At 45.7% G+C, this 21,494-nt stretch overlaps 4 protein-coding genes across 7 annotated transcripts; 1 reads left to right on the top strand and 3 right to left on the bottom strand.

Annotated features, from left to right (window-relative positions):
• Positions 1–1,470: 1,470 nt before the first annotated feature.
• LOC120650425 lies at positions 1,471–6,928 on the bottom strand. Of its 3 annotated transcripts, XM_039927576.1 has the most exons (7): positions 6,497–6,609; positions 5,739–5,799; positions 2,820–5,627; positions 2,543–2,626; positions 2,137–2,462; positions 1,841–2,008; positions 1,471–1,756 (listed from the first exon to the last, which is right to left on the bottom strand). In XM_039927576.1, the coding sequence occupies exons 3-5, from the start codon at positions 5,496–5,498 to the stop codon at positions 2,202–2,204; spliced, it is 3,024 nt and encodes a 1,007-aa protein (XP_039783510.1). In that variant the 5' UTR covers positions 5,499–5,627; positions 5,739–5,799; positions 6,497–6,609; the 3' UTR covers positions 1,471–1,756; positions 1,841–2,008; positions 2,137–2,201. The 3 variants fall into 3 exon arrangements, with proteins under 3 accessions (XP_039783510.1, XP_039783494.1, XP_039783503.1); XM_039927560.1 differs by lacking the exon at positions 5,739–5,799 and having other exon boundaries at positions 6,497–6,928; XM_039927569.1 differs by lacking the exon at positions 5,739–5,799 and having other exon boundaries at positions 2,573–2,626; positions 6,497–6,927.
• Positions 6,929–7,040: 112 nt separating this feature from the next.
• Positions 7,041–8,956, top strand: LOC120650461. The gene is made up of 4 exons (XM_039927614.1): positions 7,041–7,198; positions 7,291–7,368; positions 8,310–8,405; positions 8,724–8,956. The coding sequence occupies exons 1-4, from the start codon at positions 7,196–7,198 to the stop codon at positions 8,796–8,798; spliced, it is 252 nt and encodes an 83-aa protein (XP_039783548.1). The 5' UTR covers positions 7,041–7,195; the 3' UTR covers positions 8,799–8,956.
• Positions 8,957–9,043: 87 nt separating this feature from the next.
• Positions 9,044–12,586, bottom strand: LOC120650452 (nicotinate N-methyltransferase 1-like). Its single transcript, XM_039927602.1, has 5 exons — positions 12,459–12,586; positions 12,173–12,294; positions 11,340–12,137; positions 9,625–9,689; positions 9,044–9,484 (listed from the first exon to the last, which is right to left on the bottom strand). The coding sequence occupies exons 3-5, from the start codon at positions 12,034–12,036 to the stop codon at positions 9,185–9,187; spliced, it is 1,062 nt and encodes a 353-aa protein (XP_039783536.1). The 5' UTR covers positions 12,037–12,137; positions 12,173–12,294; positions 12,459–12,586; the 3' UTR covers positions 9,044–9,184.
• LOC120650437 lies at positions 12,331–18,285 on the bottom strand. Of its 2 annotated transcripts, none has more exons than XM_039927583.1 (7): positions 17,128–18,285; positions 16,911–17,032; positions 14,011–14,619; positions 13,604–13,913; positions 13,212–13,377; positions 12,999–13,101; positions 12,331–12,895 (listed from the first exon to the last, which is right to left on the bottom strand). In XM_039927583.1, the coding sequence occupies exons 1-7, from the start codon at positions 17,989–17,991 to the stop codon at positions 12,778–12,780; spliced, it is 2,292 nt and encodes a 763-aa protein (XP_039783517.1). In that variant the 5' UTR covers positions 17,992–18,285; the 3' UTR covers positions 12,331–12,777. The 2 variants fall into 2 exon arrangements, with proteins under 2 accessions (XP_039783517.1, XP_039783526.1); XM_039927592.1 differs by having other exon boundaries at positions 13,622–13,913; positions 17,128–18,283.
• Positions 18,286–21,494: the final 3,209 nt, after the last annotated feature.

Here is a 21,494-nt window from a genome sequence, read left to right as displayed (position 1 = left end):
AGAGAGAGAGGAGGTTATTAGTAACGTCACCATGCCAGTAATTAGTAGCATGCTGACGCCGGCCAAGTTTGTCATGCGTGGCGTTGCCTCTGGCTCTGCCTGGCCTCCTGGAGGCTGGAGGACAGGACATTTCTGTACCCGCCCCCCCAAATCCCATCCCAATTTCTCTTCTTTTATTTCTTTCTTCCACCAGCAATTCTAACACTAAACGCTAGCGGATGCACGTGCTAATATGAATTGTGCTTCAGTTCCGCCGTCAAAATGAACGAACCAACTTGTTAGGCCTTAACTTGTTAGTCTCTTCATCTCTTGGATCGATATGATGGGCCCTCGACCGGATCACTTTCTTAAAGCACATGAATATCACTTGACATGGAGAACGTCTCTGTCGGAAAAGCAGTCACGAAAGAGCGTTGCCTTGTGTACTGCTACTAGTACCACCACCACCACCACCTCTCTACTTTTCAAACCAAGATAACTCGTGTCAAAAAAAAACAAAGATAACTCTGAAAGAGGCGTAGAGGATGAATACAATAACCATCATGTTCTGCAGGTTCTATGTATGTACATCAGGTGCAGCGCGACAACTGTAGCTAAACCTCTCAGCCAGGTTCCACGTCACATCTGAGCCTGCTGGTTACCTAGACCCAGGGGCTCCCACCATCATCACACATGAAAGCTTCTAGTTGTTTGTGCAAGCAACAAAGATCACAGATGAATGAAAACCCTGGTCAATCATCATGCTCAACATATACTCACCATGAAAGTGCACACCAGACGTTCTGAATAAATGGAGAACAGGTACTCACCAACGGTTCCTGTGAATCATGGATTCTGCCCCTTGTTGGCGTGGTGCCTGAACCAACCAGCTGCTCGCTTGCATTTACCTCAGCTTCCATCAATCTGGTGGTATAGCAGCAGCGAGTAGGGAGAGAGTAAGTCAATGTCAGTTATCAGCCAAGCAAAAGATTAGGTAGCAAGCCCCCCACACAGCCGCTTGTCCAAGTCCAACCGACTCTCACTACGATGGTATCATGCAAGAAAGAAACTTTTCCAGCCAGGCTGCAAGCATTAGTTCACCAACGAGTCACGCTTCCAACACCCATTCTGGAATGATTCACATCACGTGGAAACGCCCGTTTTGCAGGTGAAAAGACAGAAGGCAGACCTTGATGCACAATCAACATACACACCAGACAGAGAGGCTCGGCTCGACTGTGATCCCGTCTTCCACCTTTTCGTGCCTGCCTTTACACTTGTCAAACAGGAGTTGTTCATGCGTTTCCTTCCACCTTCAACATTCTCCAGTCCAGTCCCCGGTCTACCAGAAGCGGCTGCTGCCAACCTGTCCTGGAGCCTCCTCCATATTCAAGCAAAACCTTACTTTTTCGGTTATCATCTCACTTTTTTGATCCATCCTTTTTTCCATGCCTGCCATAAAACTCCTGTACTGCTTGCACGAATAAGGGATATAGACATCAGTCAACTTTAATTAAGGAAACCGTTTCAGGCGACCAATTTCTACAGCAAGCCATTCAGAAATTCCTTTCCTTGTTTTAATATTCCAAGGTCAGATTTCTTAACAAACCATGAAATAGCGCAACACATCAACTGACCAAAATTATTACACAGCCGAACTGAACTAATCTTGGTACAAAAGTTTCCAGTCAAAGGAACAAATTGGTCCACTGATCCTCAAGAAAACAGACCCTACATCACCACCTAAACTTTACCTGACACCTATTCATACCATTGCCTGCATCATTAATACATATTGTGTTTAGCAATAAACATGTACTTATGGTATTAAAGGTTCAAAGTACAGAACTATCAATTGTACCTGTGTCAGTCTCTCTGCATGCATCTATTGTACATCATTCATGCAGTGATCAGCGAAGCCACCATTTCCCAATGCATGGAGCAGGAAAGAAAGCTAGAGTTGTATTGACAGCTTGGCAGTGCCAAGCTTGGCAGCATAGGTCCAGGAGTAGAAGCAAAACTAACCATCCTGCATGAATTATGCCAACAAGAGACCTATTCAATGCCTTGTGTGCTGGAAACAAAGGAGAACTGACAAAAAATTGTATAGTGGCTAGAACAGAGAGAAAAAAAAAGAAACAGATATTATCATCTCACCTATGGCATATCACTGCATGCGAATAGGATACGATTGAACCAGTAAGCTTTAGATAACAAGTCTATCACTTCATAATGGTTTCTTTCTCAGTGGCGTTCCCTATCGATACAATTTGCAAAGCTGTGCCTCCAACCAGCCACGCTGTGAGCTCTGGTTGTTGTTCAAAGTGTTTGAGGGGAAATGTACTTCCCTCTTTTGTCTCAACACCATAGACAAACGGAAGCCTCATAGCAAGAAAGCTCTCAGGTGGGAGGATAACTCGACACCCAATACTGAATAATCCTTCTCGCTCATGATCAGAGACATTCGATGGTAAACATGACCCCTGATGCAAGGAGCATTTAGTGATATTTTCGGTTTAAAATATCTAGGTTAAAAGAAATTGTCTTCCAAAAAACTACATGCTTGATGCTGAATATAGCTGACTGTACTTGCCTCAAACTGTACAAGTGGGCAGCTTGCCAACAGGACCGGGAAATCAGGAGTCACCTGCATTAATGAGAACCTAAACATTAGTAGAAAAAAATAACATAACAGCTTTAGACACTACAAGAAAGAGGTATCAACTAAAATCCATCTTTACTTAAATCTAAAATCCTTTTTCCTGCTGTAAATGTGTGAATGAGGATACTTCGCCATATCTAAATACAACATAAAACTTCAGTTTGAAATTATAACTTACAATAAAAATCCGTTGAAGTTGTGACACAGCACCAGCAAACTTTACATCTTGATGCTCCTTCCTTTCTGACATCTTACAATGTGGACAGTGCATATATATTGGCAAGTTTCTGTTCATGAGTGAAAATGCTTCTCCACCATCATCAACTGCAATGTTTCTAAAATAATGCTCCTCCCTCTTGTCAATCTGTAGATCTGAAAGCCAAGGAGAAGGCTGTGAGGTCTGTGCATCAACCCTCGGCTGCATTGGTTGCTGCTGGCTGTTTCTCCCTGATGATTCCAGTGGCTTACTGTTTTTCCGTCCATTGTTTATGTCCACTGTATATGCTGTCAAACCGGAAGCATTTAGGAGCAACTTTTGTGCATGCTTGCTTTCTATTTCTTTGTTTACATATGGTCTTTGATACTGCAAACAGGAAGAATCAATTTCCGTCATATGCTTCTCTGACAGTAAGAAACGGTGCCCGTAGGGACACTCGTGCTCAAATCCAACATACACAATGAACTGCTGTACCGGTTGATTAGTTTCTCTAGATTCATTCCCACCAACCACTGGTACTATATTGCTCCCTATCTGTAAAAAGGGCTTCCCATCAGCACTTTCACTGCTCTTGTTTCTGCTCGCTTTCACAGGTTCACTTTCAGCTACAGGCACTTGGCTGAGAGCCACATGACCTCGGCCATTAGTCTGGTCTGCTATATTCATTTGTCGCTCATCTTTCTGACCACCAGGTTTTGGTGGCCTCGTTTGTTGAAGAGCGGGAAACTCAGAATCTTTTGCAGTGGTGCCAGCAACAACTTCAGCAAAAGGCTTTTTCATGGTAAAATTTGGAAGACCTTTACCAAAATTAATAGCAGAGTTGCTCATTGATTCCATTTCAGGTTGTTTTACAGCATTTTCAAGCTTTGCAGATTTAATTTGTGGTGTAACTTGGGTTACGACAGATTTTACTTCACCAGTGACCACTGGAGGAGTCTGAGGGTTCATACTAGATCTTGTGGATGAAGTAACAGTATTAGAACGATTGCCATTTCTCACTTGCCCCTTACCAACAGATATCATCCACCTTAGAAGATACCTCTCTTTGGGGCTAAAGCCACTTTGGAGCAACCCTTTTGTTGGCTTGTAATATCTTGCTCCTCCAAGTCGCACCAACCGCCAAGAGGATACTGAAAACGAGCCAGCATCACGACCTCTCGGAAGCACAAGCGTAGGTAGTAGATCTTCGCAGTTAGCGAAACAATTAAAAGACACATTCGCTGTCTGAAAGTCAAAAGGATCTTCTCTAAGGCGACGTGAACGCCCACAGGCACACGCATGAAGGAAGACATATCCACTAGAATGTTGCTCTACTGCATCTGATGAAGAGAAATTGACATGCCTCCGGTGCATGCATGGTCTGCCAGTTAGACTAACAGCATCACATTGCTGCCTACCAGATTCCCATATTGTCTGGCACTCATCTTCCAGCTTCTTTGAGAATAACCTGACTGCTGGCCCTTTAACCATTGAGCAAAAGGATCGCAATGCCATCTGTAGCTGTACTTCATGCATTCTGGTGGTGTAAAAGGCAGGTAAACCTTTAAGGTACAACTCCTTAGCAGCTGGAAGCACCCTTTGGCACCATGATGAAGAAAATTTCATGTTCAGCCCATTATTGCTTTCCAAGCAAGATAATGTGATGTCAATAGCATTAGATCCTCCAGCAGGAAGTTGTTCATTTTTCTCACTAGGACTTGTATGTGTCTTGCTTTCAGACAAACCACTCAGCGCATTTCTTCCACTAAGCAGTGCAGTGAGGATAGAAGTACTTATGGACAGCCATTTATCAAAACTAGGGAGATCAGGAACATTAACTGGTTTCCCAGCAGCAGCTGACACTGCTGCTGCAGCAGCAGCAGCAGCCACCATGCCAACACCAGCAACAGACCCGGCAGTTGCATTGCTTGAATATCCCCCTCTCCCTCTCAGGGCATCAGATTGCCGAAATATGAAGTCCTTGATTAACTGAAAGTCATCACGGTTTGTTGGGTGGTAGTTGTTTTCTAGTGAAAGAATATCCAGTGGTGATTTGGAGCTCATGGAATCTTCAAACAATCCAGCAATGACGTCTAATGGCTCCTGTTTCTTATTGATAGACCGTTCCAACAGTGCAACAACCCTCGAGGTATCAAGTGAGAACAAGGGTACATGATGACTCGTGTTATTTAGACCCCTCGAGCCAATATGTCCCGGCTCCATGCCAGCAAGTACCCTACACTTCTTGAGCAAGACACGAATCTGTCCCTCTAATGAGGAATGCAATTTTTTGCCTGAACTACTCTCAGATTTGTTTGCTGCCCGGGAAAGCATAACCACTGAACCAGAACCTTTGGAAGCTGAGCTTTGTTTCGATAATCCATCAGAGGTAGAACCCTGATTTGATGAAAACGTGTCACCCATATCATCTGAACTTGTGGCAGCACTTGAAACATCAACTGCATCATCCTCAAAGACAAAGAGCAATACAGGAACGCATTGGCCTGGCAATACAGAAGGATTTGAAGTGTTTCCGGACATAAGCGAGATGGCTGAAGACTGGCGACCAGAGTGACCTCCACGACGTGTTGGAGGGGAGATGGAGGAAGCCCTGTGGGTTGCTCGTGTTGGGGTGTCAGATGTAACAGTTTTGGCAGGCATTGCAGCTCCTACCAGTGACTTCACAAATGGAGCGAAAGCATGCTTTGAAGATTGCAGCAGTCGGAACTTCTTTAAGGTTTGTGTGTTAAATCTGAAGCCTTCTTGCAGAAATATAATTATGTGGCAGACCTAGAATTTAACAATTGTCAAACAAAACAAAACAAAAGAAACAGAACCATAGTCATTTGAGCAGTCAAAGGCATCCGTTATTCTAGAAATATGATTATGAGGCACGCGAACCTATAAAATAACAGGCTGGTAATATTATGATGAACTGATGAAGTCCACGATATGTCAACACCTATGGTCAGAGAACCAGAACGTAGCCATATTTAAACACAGGCAGTCCATCTCTAAGATGTCAATTCATCAAGAGGCAATAAATTGTTGGATGAGAAAAACAATAAAGCTAAGCTTGAAGAATAAAATGTAGTTTGTCAAACAAATGTCAATGCAATACAAATACTATAAGTACACAAAAAAAAGGACCATACTTCTGTAATCCATATTTACATATATCTCCTAACAAATGAGAAACTGGAAGTAGGTGTGCTAATAGCCACGACGAAGCAATAGAATCATTTTTCCGGATCAGAAAAACACATAGAAACACCATGATGACATGCTCAGTTAATCACCAATCAAGCAATTTGCAGCTAATTGACTAATCCACTAGCATTCGTGCGTTCGCTTAGAGGAATGAAAGGGTAAAGATATATTTCCCATGGCACTGGCTTGTGCTAAGCAATGACAGTTATCAGAAGCATGAGTATAATCCTAAGAAATTTTAACCCAAAGGCAACGAAACGGCATCCAGCTTTTCTTTTCAGTGTGCCAATAACTATCTGGCATGATCCAGTAGAGCAGGCTGATCTTATACATACGGACGATAGAGGGAAAGCTCTGGCCTCTGGGCCTTGACTTGAAGGTTACTAAATTAGCAGGATAGCATATATATACTGTAATGAGCAACAAGCACAGTAAGAATCCGAACTCACGGAGAACATGAAGAGCATCTCCGGCATCTCCCCCCCGCCGCCAATTCCTCCCGCCTCCATCGGCGTGGGCGGCGGCGTGAGGTGCAGGAAGACCATCCTGTTGTCGCCGTCGCAGTGGTACCTGACGCTCCCAGCGAGGCTCCGCGCCGAGCCGCCCGGGGAGAAGACGTGGGCGTCGAGGATCCGGTCCGCGAGGCGGGCTGCCCCCGAGCCGCCCACGAAGCCGACAGCGACGACGCCGTCGTGGGAGGCGGCGCCGGCGCCCGGTCCCGTGGAGGGCACCGATGAGGGGTTCTGGGAGGCTTGCGGAGGGGTGCGGGAGAGGACACGGACGGCGGCAGCGGGGGTCGCCGGAGGAGGAGGTAGCGGCGGCTCCATCGCCGGCGGCGAGGCGGAGGTCGCGCCTGTCGTCTTGTATCTCTACTGGGCGTTGGTTTGGTCTGGGCCTCTGGGGTGGCTTTGAGGGGGCACAATTATTGGGCCTTTTCTATTGGGCCTAATAGGATGCTGCATCCGGCCCATTCTACTTGAAACAGTCTGGCTAGGGAAGAGTGGGGCCCACCTCCTCTCCGGTCTTCCTTGTCGTTTCCCCAACCGCATCGCAACGCCATCACCCGCACTCCGGATCGGCGCCCCGAAGAATAGACGAGCAGAGCAAGAGCAAGCATCAAGCATCCTGCTGCCGACCGATCTGGCGACATGGTGAGCTTCGTCCCCCGCCTCCCGGTTTCTTCCAGCCGAATCGCTCTTGCGCAAATTCTCGCCCTAACCTTGTCGTGGATGCGCTTCGTCAGGTTTGCGTCGCGTGCCTGCTGCCCCTCTTCTTGATCCCGGTGGTCAACGCCCTCCCCTACCTCTTCGACCTCATCCTCGTATGTCCCCATCCCCCTTTCCTTCCCGTCTGCTACTTGTCCGATTCGCAGCTTCTGAAATCCATGCTGGCTATATTTATCTTTATCCATTTGTTGTGCCGGATTCCTGATCTAACTTATGTTTTCTGCTATATACCCTGATAAACTGCGACCACAATTTTGTCTAGGACTCGACGATTATCCTAGCTCCAGGGAACACCTGGTTGTCAAAAATAACTGGTTGGCTTGTGTGTGATTTGTATGACCCGGCTAGGGTCCAAGCCTGCTTTCTCTGGTAATTTGGTTGCGATTTCTAGGATTATGTATATTATCACAGTTGCTTACCAGCAATTCATGCTCACCTGAGTTTCCGATCGTCTCTTTTCACCTTTCTGCCATGCTACTTGCGTAGCAATAACAGATTCTAATAAATTTATATGTGACACCAAACCTACATTTGTGAATTATCACGCTCACAACTCACAAGGATTACAGGGCAACACACTAATCATGGATTCATGGTATGTGGTGATGACCCCCTAGGGGCACCAATTTGCAGCCATAAGCAATACAAGGATTCGCCAGCAGGGCTTCAGAGTGCTTTTGTTTTTTTCCTTAAGTGAATTAACCAATACCTAGCACTACTAGGAAGCCATGCTTTCAATTTAGGTAGGGAAGACATCAGGTTATTGATTTTATTTTCGGAAGTATAATAATATGCATATATACAGGACAGTGGTTCAGGGTTGTCAATCAGGTCTACCTTGTACTGATGCCATAATCATGTGAACGGAACATAGTTCAGATTCTGCTGAGCCACATCTATTTTATCAACCAAAATTGACAGTGGTGCCCTTGCTAACTGCGCATTTTGCAATACCAATGAAAAGGACTTCTGTGCTCTACTAACATTCCGTTGCTCATGTATGGAAACTGATTTGTTGCCTTGAATGATATTCCAGAGCAAGGTATATCGGCTGTTTGGATGGGAATACAGGAGACCTGAAAGAGCCCCACCTGCCTGTCCTTACAAACCTGCAGCTAAGAAGAACGATGAAGTAAGCCTACATGCTCATGCTACTGATACTCTTGCCCTTAAGCTGTTGCCAAATGCTGGTTCCCAACTGCCAATTTCAGCCTCCAGATTATTCATGTACTTAATTAACAAGGCATCACGGATGCTTAGCTATTCGATTGCTTCTGGTCAAAGGCATTCAATTTAATTGATACGTCACAACCAGACCCACGGGTATTAATCCTTGAGTTGCGTGGTATCATTGTGCAGTCTGCAGAAGAGACTTGAGTTCGTATTCTGGGTGTCATCTACTGTTTGTTTGCTTTAGGTCTGAATTGCTTATTGTGTACTGCCTTTGCAGGACGCGAGTGAATCAAAACCTCTAGTTCAACCCCACGATGCTGCTGCAGCTGCAGATGATAAAAAGGAGGAATAACGCGTGTAATTCACTCTGGTTACCATGTTAACTGCTGCTGCCTTGAGCAGAGAGCATCCCTCAACATCTCATAACTAAGAAATAATTGTTGTGATGAATATATATATATTATATATTTTGGTTGGTGAATGTACTTGTAATTCTGCTCCGGAGCCTTACAGTTTGCGTGACTGATCGTGTCAATATCATCGATGGAGTTGAGATGGCAAATTGCTAATGCGAAATTACCGGGTGCTGTCAAAGGATGCTTGAAAAGAGATGCTTTCTTTCTCTGGTTCAAAGAGCATGATTCCTTATTTCTTATTACAAGTATGCTGTTCGACTCAACTGTCACAAGGAATTTAAAGTGGAAAGAAAGGAAAACACAAGGGATGGATCAAGTTGAGTCACTTGTTGTACTCGAGGATGGCATAGAATGGGTCGAGGTAGATGGCGCGGAATCCGGTGAAGCCGGCGGCGAGGCCGAGGCGGCGGAACTCGTCCTCGGAGCGCTCCCTCCCCTGCGTCCGGTAGGTGGTCATGACGAAGATGTCGTTCTCGAGCAGGGCCCTGGTCCTGGTGCTGGTGTCCGTCTCTTCCGGCACCACCGGCTCGCAGGCGATGACCTTGCCGCCGGCCGGCAGCGCGCTGTGGCAGTTCCTCAGGATGGCTGTGCACTCGTCGTTGGTCCACGTCGTCAGAACCCACTGCCAGTTTAGTTTATCATTAGTTTTGGGAACAAATTAAGCTTTGTATTATTTATTTATTTATGGCTGCATCGCATTGAATGCTTTGCCAAGAAATTGTAGCGTGAACTAGCTAGCTTCTAGAGTACATTACTATATACCTTCATGAATATGGCGTCGCCGGAGGGGATGGACTTGAACATGTCTCCACCCACATGCCGCACTCCTGCACGCAACACGTACAATATCATGGCCGTGTTTGGTTACCGATGAAATTTTTCGCACACGTTTTTCGAGAAGAGAATCTCATATGCATGAATTACTAAATGAAGTCTATTTGCAAAACTTTTTTAGAGATGAGTGTAACTTTTCGAGATGAATCTAATGACGGTAATTAAGTGATGATTTGCTACAGTGATGATACAGTAACCATCCTCTAATCGCGCGGTCAAAGGCCTCATTAGATTCGTCTCGCGATTTACAGAGGGTTGTGGAGGTGGTTTTGTAATTAGACTTCATTTACTATAAATTTTTTGTCAAAGATGAAAAAAATTCCATGGAATTCAACCAAACACAGCCCATAGTTGAATGTTAATGATTTGAGGTTGTTTGGTTTTAGAGACTAGGCTTTAAATCATGTCACATTAAAAAAAATTAGCATTTAGAAGTATTAAATAGGTTGACGGAAACAAGCAGCAACTTGATGTTGATGGGAAAAAAAAAGAAAAAGGAGAGAGAGAATTGCTGCAGATTAAGGATGGCAACGGGTCGGGTTCGGATCGGGTGGAGTCTCAGTGCATCTAAAACCGAAACCCGAAACCGAAACCCGAACCCGAGCCCGAAACCGATTCGGGTGGAAATCCATCGCCAAAACCAAACCCGCGGATACCCGAAACCCGAATGGATACCCGAAATCTGCGGATAAATATACACATATTCACATGTATAAACAAGAGGAAACAAATAATAAATATTTTTATGAGTCAACTTTCAATAAATTTAATAGTATAAGTAAACAAGTTATCATTAAAATATTATAAAACATGAGTTTTAATTCCAAATGATTTATTTCGGATATTCATTGGATATCCACGGGTGGAAACCAAAACCCGAAACCAAACCAAAACCCGAACTTGAAAACCGTGGGCGAAAAACCAATACCAAACCCGAAACCCGAAAAACCGAAACTCGCGGATACCCGCAACAAACTCGATCCGCTGCCATCTCTACTGCAGATGGTACCGCAGCCGCAGAGTACTGACAAAGGAATCAACATGTTGTTTTGTATTGTAAGGGTTCGTTTGGTTTTTTTAATTTAAGTCTCTCAAATCGAATGTTTACATACCAATTAAGATAATTAAACATAAAGTTATTATAAAATTAATTTTATAAGTCGTGACTTAATCGCAAGACGAACCTATTAAACTTAATTAGTTTATAATTTGATCACTAATTGCTACAGTAACTATCCACTAATTATGTGTTCATTATACTTAATAGATTCGTCTAGAGTCCTAATTGCAACTTATACAATTAGTTTTATATTAAATTGGCATCTGAATAATCAAATCGATGTGACAGTAGCTTAAAGTAAAACTAGGCCTAAAGCCAACAACCAGGAAAGCAACAAGCGAGTGGATAGCTCGCTGACTACAAGATCTATAAAAGAAATGAATCGGTGGAGCTGAGCTGCCTTGTGTCTGTCTGAACCAGAGATTCTGAATTACTACGAAATGGTGTTGAAAACAACGAAATGGCTTGGCATGGTTGCGCATGGGCAGGCGTAGAGCGAGATTCGTGCAGTCAGTGTGAAGGAATAATGGATCACGGGCGCGGGGGGGATAATATTATAAGAATAAGCTATAAGATTACCGACCGGCGATGGGCGGCGCTGCGGCGACGACGTCGGGCAGGTCGAAGTTGATGCCCTCGGTGATGGTGGCGACCCTGCGCATGATCATCTGGAGGCAGGCCCCGGAGCTGCCCCCGACGTCCACCAGCGTGGCCACGCCGTGGAAGCCTTGGGCGTAGCCGTCGAGCAGCGCGTCCATGAAGGGCTCGGAGACGCCGGTCATGGCCCGGAGCATCACCTGATTGGCCTCCCTGTCCTTGCCGTAGTAGGCGTAGGCGGGCACGCCGGCGTTGGCGCGCGCGAAGGGCTCGGGGCCGGCGGGGTCGAGCACGGCCTCGTGGAGGCGCGGCCAGGCCGCCACCAGCGCGTCCTGGTGGTGCTGCAGCACGTAGTCGGCGTAGGACGCGCCCGTGGGGCCCGGCACCAGGGTCCGCCCCACCGCCGTGAGCGCGAACCGCCGCGGGGAGCCGCCGTGCTCCGAGAAGACGCCGCGGGAGGCTAGCAGGCGGAGGAGGCGCTCCAGGACGGACGGGTCCGGGTGGCCCTCCGGGAGGAGCTCGGCGGCGGAGAGAGGGGCGTTGGCGCCGCCGGCCCAGACGGCGGAGGGAACGCCCAGGCGGATGATGGCGGTGAGCGCCATCGGGACGGAGATCATGTTGGCCAGCTCCATCATGGCCAGGCGGGCCTCGGCCGGAGGCGGCGGCGGCGGCGGCGGCGGCATTTGGTGAGAGAGGGAGGGAAACAGCCGGTCTGGGATGGAATGGAATGGTGCGCAGCGACAGGGAGCGAGCCAGAGGGGGGAGCCGGGGAGCGAGCCAGGGACGGACGGAGCGGCGCTATCGTGGGGCTGGCTTGGATCACATGGGCCGTTGCGCAGAGGACCCGGCCGTTTGGCCCAGCAAATGCCTTGCAACTACCCAACAACCACCAGCTCCTATATGCACAATGATGGAAGGAAAAAGAGATACGGATACAAACACTGGCAAAAAAAAAAAGGATCATCAGAGGTAGAGAGTAATCAAGGAGAGTATACATCATTCGTTCATTCATTCATTCCATTGCTGGTGTCCTGAGGATCAGTGAGTGTGTGTGTGTATAATAAAGGAAAGAAAGAAAGAATATACAGCTAGCGAAGCAACTTACATCAGGACATCTTCCTTTCCCAACGCAAGCTCTTTCAAGAATCAATGGCACGCCCCCTTTGCCGCTCGCGTCTCGTATGTATCCGCAAACAGCAAGGCAACGAACGAATATGCACGTAAGTAACCCCCACCCCACCCCACCCCTGTAGTAGATACATACACAAAAGAAATACAAGAGACAAGGAGAAAAACGAGACCTCTTCTTTTTTTGTCCCATTTCCCTGAATCAACAAGCTTCTTGACTTGCACCAAAACTTCACTTGCCGTTAACTTATTCACTTTCCTACCGTAATCAAGTAATGTACTCCCACTCCACCACTTTACATTACCGAGTATGCACGGACCACCTCCACGATCGGGGCCCGGCAAAGCGGGCACTTGCCACCGCTCCGCACTAGCTCATTTGCACATTTCGAGCAAGTACACATGTGCCCACACCTGCCATCATCAATCAAACAAAAGGGTTTTACGATCATATACCAGCCTTATGTATATATAGACTCTGCTACAAGGAACCTTTGGGTGCACAGTGTTTTCTCACCTGTACAGTAGAGAATCGATTTGCGTATCGCAGCATACGCAGCAGGTTCCCTTCCTCACCTGATTCCATTTTGATCCATCATCAGATAGATCCATCGAGAATCCTGACAGACAAAATTAAGGCAAATTAATAATACAGCACGTACAAATGTCAATGGTGAGGAGAAAAATAAAAACAACATCCCAATCATGATGCTACAAGAAAACATCCAACCTTCAGCGCCCGCAAATCGATTCAAGGCTGCTGACACTTCTTGTCTCACTGAACGTTGCAATTCTAGCTGCATGTCCATGCACGCCTCCAGCATCCTCTGCATGTTGCTCATCCCTTGCCGAAGTCTACCCATGTCAGTTCTCAAATCATTAATAGCATCCCATTCCTGCAAGAAAACACAACCAAATAAATTCCCAAGGATGAACTTCTCCTGTTCACATAATAACACAAGATATCGAAGCAAATTTAAGAACCGTGGCATGACCGCAAATATAATCCCACATCTCATGATCACAACATCGCCTTTTTCACTCATAACACTCATGGACGAGAATACAATTTTTTTCCTCGCTACACAAAGGCACCAAACAATAAATGATGAGATAACACACGGAATCTGCATGGTGTACCCTGTGTCTGCTGCTCCAATTGTTATGACGCAGTTCTCTGTGCCATAATGGTTGTCGCGGTGGCAAAGGCGGAGGAGGAATAACAAGGCCAGGTCTGTTGACAGGACCCTGGAATTGCCGAGTTTCAGTATTCCTTTCTTGTTCCTGGTTTTCATTTGGCGAATTAGAAGGGGGCATAGCTCCATCAAGATTCCAGTTGAGGGGACCATGACCACGCCGCTGAACATATGACCTTATTAATTGCTCCAAACTTTCACCGAAGCCATTACTCAGAAGATTGGATACACTTCGCCTGGCAATTCAAGACATGAAAATAGCTTGAGAATGACATTAGATGGAAAATCAAGAACGAGTTTTAGAAGAAATTTCCACACTGAAGGTCAAAATACCTGCTAAGTAATTCTCTAAGTTCCATGCTGTACACATTGTCATCATCAGGCGGGATAAACCTATTTTCGGTCCTAGGGATGGGACCTGTATCAAGTGTGGAATCTTGGTAATCGTCTTGCCAGTTTTCCACAGTACCATGAGACTCATCGTCGTGCCAGTCGTCATGCTCCTCTTGGAGATGATCATGCTCCCTATCATCATCGTCCACAGTTTCACTGTGTAAATCTTCTGCATTACCTCCCCAATTTCTGTCAGCAACCTCTTCAATCTCATTGGGCCATCTATCAAGACTGCCATCCAAAGATGACTGCCAGAATCCCGTGCCATCTTCTGTCTCATCTTGCCTCATATTGTCACCTTGAGTAAGAGACTCTTGCACCACAACCGTGTCATCCAATGGTATACTCGGAGAGTGTACCTCAGCACGATCTGCGTCCGCCTCTTGTAAATCCACATTCTCCAGCACAGCTTGGGCTGAATCCTCACTATCAGTAAGAGCTCTGGACTCAGCTCCTCGTTCGGATTCATCAATACTTAGTAATCTACCACTTTCAGGCACAGAAGCATCAGACTGGCTAACATCTGGACTACTTACAACGCTCTCTGATCTGAAAAAAGCACAATAAGTTGCCTTCTATTAATTTGAAACATCATCTGAAAATCTTACATACAGTAACACTAGCAAGTGCCCTAATTGATAAGGACTTAGAACGGAATACGAACACTCAAAGGATGTAAATTGCATCACAGTCGGCATCTTACAGGCAGAACACCCATTTCCAGTTTATGGTATCAGGCTCATGTGAATATTGATATTAGACATATAATTTTTAGATTACTTAAGATGCATGCTGTTCGTCAAAAAAAACTTTTGACATTCCCATTTTAATGTTACTAAAATAATTTCTATTTCATGTAAAAGTAAACTGCATTCTAAAGAGCCTTCTCAGTTTGGCATTTTGCAATTGTGTCTTTCCAGGGATACCTCTCTCCAGCATCTACACTTGTCAAGCCTACCAGCAGTGCACCCAGAACAATTTTATATTAGTCTTATAGTTTTGTGAAAAATATATAGAGGGAAAGAAGTCACAAGAACATAAACACCAACAGTAGTCCCTGTTGTTGCTACTTTTTCCTTCTTTTAACCACTCTAAAACAAATATTTTTTATGTGCTACCGTTTAAAATTAGATAAATTCCCTCCCGGACACAGAAATAGTGTCACCGACAGGGTGTCGCGGTCAATCATGTCCAACTTTGACAAATTATATCTTTGTAATATCTAGATCAGACTCGTGGAAATGTCAAGTAGATTTCCCATCAAGAGCTGATATCGTAATATAAATACAGCATCAAGATTGCTTCTTGAAGGCCATGAAAAATAAGGAAATGGTACTTCTTGTAGAAGAACTCTAGAGAGTAGAGACAGCAAGGTATAAGGAATAACATTGGCAATGAAACAAAAGGAGGAACAGAAATAAAAATATATATTGTACTGACGTATCAGAAGTTCAGAACTGAGACTGGTAGTAATAAAAGAAATGTCAACCCTTGTTTGCAGGAGTCATTCATTTACCCATTAAAAACATATTGCATTGACCAACAACTCTACTGTTAAGAGTGGATCATATCATCATGTTATGCTATCAATACTCTGAATAAGAAAGAGGAGCTCTTCAGCAAAAGGAGGTAAATAAAAGATCACAACAGATATTGCTTGACGAGCGGATGTGGGTGGTACAAGATAGTTGGTATCACTATCAAACTACTAAAAGACATGGATTAAGTCCAGGGACCCTAACTTCCAGATTATGCTAGTCTACATCATCAGTGCATTTTGCAGTATCATTTAAAAGACTATTTTGTTGGTGCATAGTCTATAATGTAACAAGAATGACCTGACATCGAAAGGATCAGTATAGTTCGCAGCAGTGGTTCCTGAAACCTTCCCTACAATTTTCCTTACGAGACTAGTTACATAACCACCGTATTAGATGGTCACTGGTTCATTTTAGAAGCAATCTCAGTACCACTATGAAATTATGCACAAATCGCATGATCGAATTGCACTAACTTGCTAAAAATGTAGACAAATAGATATTATATGCAATGTTTCTCTTTCACATTATTGAAATAGCTTAAATGTCTGATCAACCACCATCCAATCCAAAAGAGCAACTCCAATCTGTTTTATCACTCTGTGTCTGCAAATGTCGGCCAGATAAGCAATACTTTTAGTTGGTTGTACACGCATGTTTTCCTAATTCCAGACTTGGCTCGTCAATAATGGAGAAATTTGATACAAGCAAGCAGCTCATAAGTCCTAATCCTTGCTTACTAGACTTTTAGGTCAAATATGATGGATTACCATCACAGAATATTAGTAGGAACGACACCTGTAGTGTAGATACCAAAAGATGCTTGAGAGACATGAAACAAAGATATAAATCTGTGTTAACAAGGCTCAGAAAATCAACCGTAAGCTGTGCTATTGCCCTGGTAAAACACTTCTGCCACTAAGGATAAGGAAAATTGGGCAAACGAGCAATGTGCGAGTGGACCAAGGAAAGAGTCGTCCCAGAATGCTAAGGGACCACAAACACAAAATGAAGCTGTCCAGCTAGGTCCTAGGCTATACTCTAATGGAAGGGAGTGGCAAGTAGCAACTGTTCTCACTTTGAAACCTCATACACCAGAATTATCAAAATAACATAAAATAATGCAGTGAACCCGAACATTCTGCATTACACAACAGGTCGAATTAATGTAATTGATCAATCCAGGCTAGAGTTCCATTAGCAATGAAAGGGCATGGAGCACATGCTTGCGTTCACCTAGGCGATAGAAATTGAAATATAGCTCAAATTACCATAGGATTTGTAATTGGAATGAATGCTAACCTCAAGGTGGGCGTGCGATGGCTCTGCCTCAATTGCCCGAGCTCTCTCGTTGCCGCAGACGGTGGTCGCTCCTCTTCAACCGGAAGCGCCCCATTCCTCAAGAACCTCCCTCTAAGCAATCCCTGTGAAACCACACATTTTAGAAAAGTGCATGCATGGCATACATCACAGGTAACAGGTAAGTGGTTCCTGCAACGTAATGCCATGAGCTTCCCACCTGGATGCGGTTGCGGCTGCGGCGAGGGAACTCCGACACGACATGGTAGCCTGATATCCCCTGCAGCTCGCGCTGGCGCTCCCTGGCCAGCCGGGTGATGACATCCAAGCGCGCCTGTCGGCCGCGCAGCCGAGGCGGCTCCCCTCGCCTGTCCCTGTCCCCGGCGCCAGGCTCATCCCTGCGTGAGGCTGCACGGGAGTCTCGCGGCTGGCTAGCCATCTGCACCCACTCTCTTACGAGCCTGACCCTCTGCCTCTCCGTCTCGCCGAGCCACTCCCCATTGGCGGCTGCGGCGGTTGCAGGGTGGGCGGGGTCGGTGAGGCGGCGCGCGATCTGGTGCACGCGGTCGCGGTCGGCGGTGTCCGTGGAGGGCTCGCGGTCGAATGGCTGGTGGGCGTCGGCGCGGCGGTGCTCGAGCTCGCGCCACATCTGCAGGAGGGAGGGCGGCGCGGTGGGCGAGGGCGCCTGCGGGCGCGGCGGCGGCGTGGCGGGCTCGGAGAGGAGGAAGGAGGAGGGGTCGAGGGTGGAGACGGGGTGGAGGCGCGCGAGCGCGAGAAGCTCGGCCTCGCGGTTGCGTCGCTCGACCTCGCGCTCCATGGAGGAGAGCACCTCCTCGGCCTGGCGCGCGACCCAGCGGCTGAGCAGGCGCGACTCCCGCCTCCGCCTGCGCGCGGCGGAGGACTCGGCCTCGTCGGGCTCATGGCCCCCGGCCCCTCCCCCTCCCCCTCCCCCGGCGGCGGCGGAGCAGGAGGAGGAGGAGGATGGGGCCGGGGAGAAGCAACCGCCGAGGTGGTCGCAGACGAGGTCCTCGAGGTCGCGGCGGAAGTCGGCGGCGGCGCCCATGCGGTGGTGGTACTCGTCCATGCGCGGCCTGGGATGCTGATGCCCTAACCCTCCGTCGGCTCTAATAATCCGCAAGCGGGGATAGATTGATAGAAGAATTGGCTAATGCGGAGGGGACGGGGTGGGGATTAGGGCGGGACTGGGGCCGCGGCTGAGCGGAGGCATTCGGGAGAAATCGGAGATTGGATTGGGAGCCAGCGTCGTCGGGGAGGGGAGGAGGAAGGGATTGGATTGGGTGGGGAAGAAAGGGGAGGAGAGGAGGAGACGCAACTCACGGAGGGAAGGAGAGAGAGGGAGAGAGCAAGGTGGAAGACGAACAAGAGAGAGAGAGAGAGAAATTTCTTTTCATTTTTGGTTGTTGCAAATTTGGTGTGGGTCCCTCCCTCCTCCTCTGCGGAACCAATCCTGGGTGTACGTATTTTCGGTTCTTCTGATACGTAGTACGTATTCTCATGATTTTTTTCTACTAGTATATGTGTGTATGTATTTGTAGCAAAGCTTTTGCAGTGCAGATGGTACGCGTAATTAGGAGTATTATATTATATAGGATACTGGATTAATAATAATTGAACGAAACGGAATCGGGCAGCGAAACGGGATGAAATGAAATTTCCGGCACGGCGGGGCCCGCCGATGGACACGTGGAATTGTCTTTTGCTTCCGGCACAATCTCTCCCTCCATTTCTTCTTCTTTCTTTCTTTCTTTTGGCAGAAACAAAAAAAGAAGATCCTGCTCCAGCTGCTAGCCTCAACAGGGTTCTCTGATTCTCACTCCCAGCAAATCAAAACCACGCCAGAACAGTGATTTTGAATCATCCGATTAATAATAATGATGACAATAATAAAAGAATGAAGGCTAGCCACAAGAGGGAAGCTGTTCTCTTACTCTTACTCAAGAAAATGCTGCTTTTTGGAGTTGAGGGAGTTGAAGTGCCCATTTTCAGGTCAGGTGCAACCACATTTTACATTCTCTAGCTAACTCTCATAAATTCACCTCATTTGTGGCTGCACATGCACAAATTCACCTCCTAAAAACAAAAGGAACCTTCCTATCCACACGTGCATGTGGTTTCAGTTCAAGACAACCGCATTTGTTTAACCCAGTTAAAGAAAGAACTGTAGAGCTGAATGCACCACCGACAAACAAGTTAGTCGCCACTCAACTAAAAGGACCGGATGATACTCCTGCAGTCCTACGTACTCATTTATTTGTCTACTCCCTCCTTCCTTTTATATATGACGTTGGGTAGTATAAACTATCCAACGTCATATATAAAAGGAAGGAGAGAGTATTTATTTAGATCGGAGAAAGTTGGACAGTGATGTTCGAGTGCAAACAAACATGAATTTTGTTTTTACAAAAATTGCAAATCAAAATTCTTCCTCGAATGAATTCTTTAACGTTTACTGCAGGGAATCGCCTATGACCTGAATTTTCAATCAATAGTACCTAGGAAATCTCAGGTAACTCGACGATACAACTGAATTCGACCGAGACCAATGTTGGGAACAAACATGCAGTTAGGAATGCAAAGAGGTTTCAGTCTTGCAGTGATAGTCTATCCTGCTAGCGCTACTTTTGACTCGCCATTATCTAAAAAAACTACTTCTGCGTTCTGACTGGTATTTTAATTAGCTATCAGCAGGTATTTTGATTAGGTATGATGATTGGTAAAATGGCAATAGATCTAAGCCAGACAGGGAGCCGCCTTGAGGCATCACCATTTCCTTTGTGCCCAAGAATTGTCTCTTAACTTACTGCTGATAGCTAGGCATCTAGAAGATCTGAATTAAGAATGCATGCCACAAAAGACACTGCAATAAGCGTGTTTCTTCTTGTGTTATTATTGATCTCCCCCGTCCCCTACGAGTTGAATCATGAGCAGTGAGTGATGACAAAGCAGAGGTAATCTTGCATCTTTCGTGTTGAAAAAGCTGGGCTGTGTGCTCATAGAACCTAATCCTTCCCTAAGTCTCGTTTTCCCTCTACTTTTCAACAAAGTGAAATGATGCATTGAACTTTTTGCAATATCTATGAAAAGCACTGCTATGTATATGCTGCTACTATAGTAGTACTATGCTTGGCAAGTGGCAGGGGTCATGACAAGAAGCGCAAACAAATCCATGCTAGTTTCTTGCAGTGGCATTGGCTTAATTATTAGTGGGGCGTAACTAATATGTACTATTCTAGAAGTTCCAACCCTTAATAACTACATTATCTACTATTGTAGTGGAGGCATGTGGCTTTAGACTGCCTGTGAGCATAAGAAAGTAGATCAGATGTACCAAGTTAGCAGATCAACTGAAACGGGAACGAAGAAGAAGATTATAGCTTAGTCTTCTAGTTTTTTTTATTTTATAACTTTCTTTTTTGTATTTGTGGAACTACTCATTTGAGGTTTAGAATCTAAGAAATATTTAATGTTTGGCTCTATATATCCATAAGATGGATATAGAGGCTGGGTTAATCCCTCATCTAAAAAAACTGATCGAGGTAATAAGGAAGAAAGAAAAGTAAAATATTAGCAAGTCAATGGAGTAGAAGAAAATAAAGTGGCATTGATAGTCTTAACAGTGAAGTGATAACAAGTCAACAGCGATGTTGCATCCGATCAAAGCAAGACTAGTGATACCCGGGGAAAAAAAACAAGACTAGTGATAAAGAAAGAACGCTCATATATCGTGACTCTTATGTCTGGAGTCGACTTTGTTGCGGTGCGTATGCAGTATTAATTCGATGAGTACCTTTCTCAAGCTCCATATACAATGAGTACTCCATCCGTTTCAAAATATAGGTCGTTTTGACTTTTTTATATTCATAAATTTTGCTACGTACCTAGACATATATTATATCTAGATGCTTAGTAAACACTATGAATCTAGAAAAGTCAAAACGACCTACATTTTGGAACGGAGGGAGTACCTTTCTCAAGCTCCATATATAGAAACTCAACTCATCCCAGCCAGACTCTACCGCAGTGCAGACCCGCACCGGCAGGAACAAACCATGAGCAATCTTGTTCCTCAGCCCAACACTTCTGCAACCGACTGCTCCTCGAATCTTAATTTGCCTTAATCACACACTCTTGGATCGAATTGCCTCGCCCTAATGAGCTAGTACTATTTTTTTCATATAGTTTTCATAATAGTACTATTCCACTAATTCTTTCCATATTTTCTTCTAGATTTTTGGAGATTGAATGAATGGAACGCTCCTGCCAGGGTAAAAGAAAGTCGATTAGATCCGTACCATTACAATTTTTAAGTTCACCGATTTGTCATTACAATTCACCTCTTTTCTCTCCATTACTGATGTGTGGCCCTACATTATCTTCTTCCTCGTTCCTTTCTTCTCCAACCGGCCTCTCTTCTCTCTGGCCCACACTTCCATCACTAAGGCCCGCTCTTTTCGTCTCATCACTCTCTCGCTTCTAACTCACCACATCCCGCGCGCTCCTCTCGACGCAGCCGTCGCTGCCACCCTCTGAGCCGCTTAGGGTTTCTCCCGCCCCCCGGCGCGTCAC

Source organism: Panicum virgatum, chromosome 1K (genome assembly GCF_016808335.1).
Source record: "Panicum virgatum strain AP13 chromosome 1K, P.virgatum_v5, whole genome shotgun sequence".
NCBI classification, from domain to species: Eukaryota; Viridiplantae; Streptophyta; class Magnoliopsida; order Poales; family Poaceae; genus Panicum; species Panicum virgatum.
The sequence above is the reverse complement of the archived record's forward strand: the minus strand, read 5'-3'. Positions and strand labels throughout refer to the sequence as shown.